General features: G+C 25.8%; 1 protein-coding gene across 1 annotated transcript; it reads left to right on the top strand.

The window, feature by feature from the left end:
* The first annotated feature begins 2213 nt into the window (after positions 1–2213).
* LOC100160128 (26S proteasome non-ATPase regulatory subunit 12-like) lies at positions 2214–3817 on the top strand. The gene is made up of 4 exons (XM_001952097.5): positions 2214–2505; positions 2645–2824; positions 3327–3562; positions 3702–3817. The coding sequence occupies exons 2-3, from the start codon at positions 2651–2653 to the stop codon at positions 3543–3545; spliced, it is 393 nt and encodes a 130-aa protein (XP_001952132.2). The 5' UTR covers positions 2214–2505; positions 2645–2650; the 3' UTR covers positions 3546–3562; positions 3702–3817.
* The last annotated feature ends 1907 nt before the right edge of the window (positions 3818–5724 follow it).

Here is a 5724-nt window from a genome sequence, read left to right as displayed (position 1 = left end):
TTTATTCTATGGCTGTTCATTGTGGGGTTATAATTTATAAATATAACATCCAACGAAGTACTGGACAAATTAGCAAAAAAAAAAACAAAAAATAGGTATACTAATATAATAAAAATATTGTCAATACTATAATATATTTATAAAGTTTGTATGTTAAATGGACATTTTACCCCTGATTGTTTTAGGTGTAGTATATGATATTTCCCCCCCGATATATTTTTGATGTGGACATTTTCCCCCAAATTTTTTTTTTAAAGTTTATTATTGACTAATAATATTGAATTTAATAATACTGTATTATTTATTATTTAATATGAAATTATTTTTTTTTTTTAATATAAAATACAATACAAACATTTTTTTTTTTTCATAAATATAATAGTTTATAAATCTATTTGTTCGATCCACTGAACTACTTCAAAAATAAAAATTTAAAAAGAAATAAGCATACATTTTATATTTTAAGCATTAAAAATTAAAAAAAAATAACTAAAAATTCAGGCATAAAAATGATACATTTTGTAAAAAACATTTGATTACTAATTCTTTTGTTATTTCTAAACACGTATTTTTTTTGTTAAGACTACCAGTTTGGATATTTAATAATTTAATAATTGCTTTTGAATTTTATTCAAGTAGTTTATTTGATCAAAAATATACATTTATAATTTATTATATTTATGAAAATATTTGAAAATATTAGACAATTATGGGCAAAATGTTTAATAATAAAATAATAAATTTTTCATATTAAATAATAAAGTATTATTATGAAATAGTAAACTTTTAAAAATAATGGGGGAGAAATGTCCGCATCAAAAATGTATATGGGGAAAATGTCCTACTACACCGAAAATAGTCCAGGGGGAATGTCGTTGATTCAGTCTGTATACCTAAGTTATAAATAAAGTTTGTATTTACCATAATTTTATAAATTGATATTAGACATAACCATAAATGATAAAATAATGCATAGGTGTGTTAAACAATCAGCCGTATCCCCTCCCATGACAAAATCATTTGATCGCCACTGGATCGATATACCAAATACGCTACGCTGACATCCTCTTAAAAATAATTAGGTATTTTAGCTCATTTTTTTATAAACGGTTACCGTTATAACAACAAATACAAAATTGTTCAGTATATATATTATAAGCAGTGTTTATAGATAATGGTACGGAATCTTTCGTGCGCGAGTCCGACTCGCACTTGGCGGGTTATTATTTTATAGCCATTTAATTTTTAAAAAAATCCATAGACAGCTGGCAATACCTAAACTCGCGGACTTCAGAAAGTTATAACTTTGAAACTAAGTCCAACCGACAAATTTTGATTGCACTTTTGTTCTTAGCTAATAATATTTCGAAAAAAATTTTTAAAAAAAATCGGTTGGGTGCTAGACTGCATTTTCGTTACAGAATAGTAGCTACCTATACTATAGGACCATACATTTTATGCATTTTTAACTACAAGAAAATATTTGAATATTTTCGTGATTTTGTTAAAATTTGAACTTAAAGTTACTGTAACAAAATTACTTTTAAAGTAATTTTATGGTAATTTAATTACATTTTATTGCGAGTAATTTACTTGTATTTTAAGTTACTTTTATTACTATTATTACTAAATTACTCGTTGCTTTTTTTTGGTTTAATCCTGGATCCTGGAGATCGTGTCCAGTCTATCCATTTAAACATAGGCGCAAATAGGGGGGGATTTCGGGGCTAAGCCCCCCCAAAAATGTCCATAGCCCTCCCAAACATTTCCTACATTTTGTTTTAAGCTTATTCAATATTATCAAAGTAAGGCCCTATTAGCCCTATTAGCCCCCCCCAAATCTCAAACGCTATTTGCGCCTATGCATTTACAACGTTCGTGACGGATTGCTAGACGCTCTAACTTTTGAACATTCCCTCCAAAACATCAAGCCTTATCTCCAATCCATATCACTAATTCTTATCACAAATCCTAAAATTTCGTCTTACAACTATCGCGACTTTTATAATTCAAATACTCTTGCTCCAAAATATGTACCCACTCTCAGCGAGTCCAACGCCCCAGAGTTTCACTTGGAGCTAGTAATAATAATAATAATAATAATAATCTCCAAGGAGATTAAAGACTAATTGTAATTTTGATGTACCTAACTTGATTACATGTTATCAGTGATCACATTTTTGTTCTTTATTCTTTGTTTATTTACATTTTACTTCTTTGAGATACGACATGGTTTATTTCCTCGCTCAACGACGCTATATTATTCAATATTCATCATATTTTATGATTTATATAATAACATCTTCGTCAATTATAAAAACAGTACAACTTTGAATAAAATTGGTCCTTGTTAGCTGTTGAGAGTATCCAAAATAAATATTATATTTTTGCAAATAGATTAATTACCTACTTTAAACTAGTTCTGTTTCTACACAAGAACTCTTAGTTTTTTTATGTAAAGTGAATTGGAATATATTTAAAACTCGATTGTTCAACCAAAAATATGTAAGTGATATATTATAATTTATAGAGAAGGTTATAAAACCTAATTCAATTCATTGCACCTCAGATTTTTGATACATAATTTTCTATTTACGTTTGTGTAAATGATTAAAATAAAAATATTATTCTATTAAAAATAAAGATCAAAATGGTGGACAATTTGGAACCTCTGAACACTGATGGTGGTCGTACAGTAAAAATTGATGTTCGCTACAGTGCTATGTGTGATGAAAAAATTGCCGTCTCTGAAAGTTTGGCAGCCAACAGTAAACTACCAGAAGCATTGGATACATTACTCATGCTTGAAAAACAAACTAGAAATGTAAGTGATCTCTCTTTTATATTATTACAACTACACATTTTATCATATTATGTACTGTTATTGTAATAAAATAAGCATGCATATTTTTAAACTTTTTGGAACATAAACATCCGCTCCCTAGTTATTAATTTATTAGTGTCGTCTGTACATATAAAGTATACTTATTTGTATTTTATACCTAATTAATATTAAGTACAATCCTAACAACTAACTGTCCATATCACCCATTACTCTTTAGAAAGTATATTTTGAAATATTATTATTATTTTCAATTGACTTAGTTGAAATTTTTATTACATTTATTTAAATTATTATTAATTTACTTAATATCTAAGGGTAAATAAAATGTGTTTTGACCTATGTTTGAGAGCCTATATGGAAATATTACTGATTTTATATTAAAGATTAATAAATTGTTTGGATAATAACTCATACAAACTTATAATTACCTATTTTTAAATAAAAATCAATTTTCTAATGATTATTTATTTTTTATTTTAAGGGATCTGATATAGCTTCAACTAGTCGACTTTTGGTGGCTATTGTAAAACTATGTTTTCAAGCTAAAGAATGGGCATTACTTAATGAACATATTTTTCTTTTAAAAAATAGAAAATCACAGTTGGAACTTGCAGTTGGAACTATGGTCAGAGAATGTTATACATTCATTGACCAAATGCCGGACAAAATAACAAAATTGAGTTTATTGAATCTCTTATAGTCGTTACTGAAGGAAAGGTAAATAATTCAATATTTATTTTAAATTAAAACAATTTGATGTTACAAATTTAAATATTGTATTATTGAATTTTAATAAAGAAAATTAAAATATAAATATTTTAGTATAAATGTACAGTTTTTTATTTTTATTATTTAGATATCTATGGAATTGGATAGAGCTCTACTCACACAAAAGTTGGCTCAAATTAAAGAAGATAAAGGTGATGTAACTGGTGCTGAAAGTATCTCTCAAGAATTGCAAGTCGAGGCTTATGGTTCTATGAAAACACAAGAAGAACTCATTTTGGAACAGTTTCGATTATGTTTGGCTATGCAATTAGAATCAATGACCTCATGAAGCTAGCAAATAATATCATCTCATCAACAAAGGAAAAATGGTCCATAAACAATCAGTCTCGTTAGAAAAATAATTAACTGTCAATTTCTTCAAAAACACAAATTTAAAAATAATTTAATCATTATTTTTAATTATGATGAATTATACCCATTTAATTAAAAATTATAAAATAGATTAAATAAATAATAAAAATTATATTAATTAATATACAGAATGCGAAATTGTTTTAATATTACATTTTAATATGATATTTATAGTTATTATATTATATTATAGTAGGCATTTGGTTAAAATAAGTTGGACCTAGGTAATAAAAAAAAGTTACTTTAAGTATTACTTCTTCATTTTATTTGTATTTATTAGATTTGTCATAAGAATATTGGGCCTCACTGAGAAGACTTGTGTGGGGGCCTAGGGTTATTAAAATACAATGAAAAGTAGGTATACATACAAATGCTCAATTAGAAGCAGTACATGAATAATGATATTAAAAATAATATAAAAATGAAAAAATAAAATTACAGGAAGTAATGAATAATAATAGATAATTTACGATTAATAAGGTTAAATAGAAATTATTATAAATACATACATACATTTTCTATAAGAAATCACAATTAATCTCATAAAGAAACCATGTGGAAAAATGTTTCTTAAATATATAAAATGGTAAATTTACTACCTATGCCATCTTAGGTATTATGTTATTTAATTTTGTTCAGACAATAGGTCATTTTATTGTATAACTGTACCTGTTTTTTGAGACATATCAGATCAGACGTTAACACATTAGTATAAAAATAAGTTTAATATTTGCAAAGTCATTCAAAAACTTTTCAAGATAAGGTTCATTTGTCCCTGATTTTTCAATATTAAGTATACTTATGCCAGTTAATCTCTCTTGGGAAAGTTGAATTCTGAAGATAGTTTTTCAACAGTTTTAATTTGGAAAATTACCTTTCATCCGTAATTAGTATTTACAGTAACTGAGAGACTTAAATATATAATACAAACAGTAAAACCGTGGGCAAGTAGATGACGTTCTGCTGTACAGTAGGTTACAAGTGGGTCACTATAATGGATGGTGTTAAATTTGAATTCAATGATATAATATAATATAAAAAAATGATTCGGAAAGAAGACGGTCAGTCAGCCTCTGATATTACTAAGTATATTTAATGATATTATTGTGAATAAAATAATTTATATATAACCTATTTACGTGGAACCTTGTTTTAAATTTTCAATTCTAATAGCTATAAGAGTTTAACATTTTATAAATTTTAACTACGAATTCATTTTAAAGTTTAAATGCTAATAAAAAAAAATTGTGAATATGCATGTATTTTAATATTTTTCAACTGCTATTTAAATTTTAAGCAATATATCAAGAGCCTTGTATCAATTACCTACTATTAATAATTTTGACGCTTTTTGGCTCAAAAATAAAATTGTATTGACAATTATGGAAAAAAAAACTAAAAAAATTGAAAACTCACATTGTCCACAAACAGCTCAAAAAGAGTAAAAAAATTTTCAAAATTGTATGGTGTAGGTATAGAAAATGAATGTATAAACATTCAATGACATTTTCATGTACATACAGTTATTCGTTTTTGAATTACAACAGTCAACAAAATAACATAATCGCTATACATGAGAAATCGAGTGAATATCCAATCTCGTAAAAATATGAACTTCAAACGCTCATACAAATTTAATTTGATTTGCTTGTACCTAGATCTTTTTTTTTGATAAAAGTAGATAAATTTATCATTAATTTTGAATTACATATTCAAATTTAGATTTAAATAGAAAAATG

The sequence above is a fragment of the Acyrthosiphon pisum genome, chromosome X (genome assembly GCF_005508785.2).
Source record: "Acyrthosiphon pisum isolate AL4f chromosome X, pea_aphid_22Mar2018_4r6ur, whole genome shotgun sequence".
Classification (NCBI taxonomy): Eukaryota; Metazoa; Arthropoda; class Insecta; order Hemiptera; family Aphididae; genus Acyrthosiphon; species Acyrthosiphon pisum.
The sequence above is the reverse complement of the archived record's forward strand: the minus strand, read 5'-3'. Positions and strand labels throughout refer to the sequence as shown.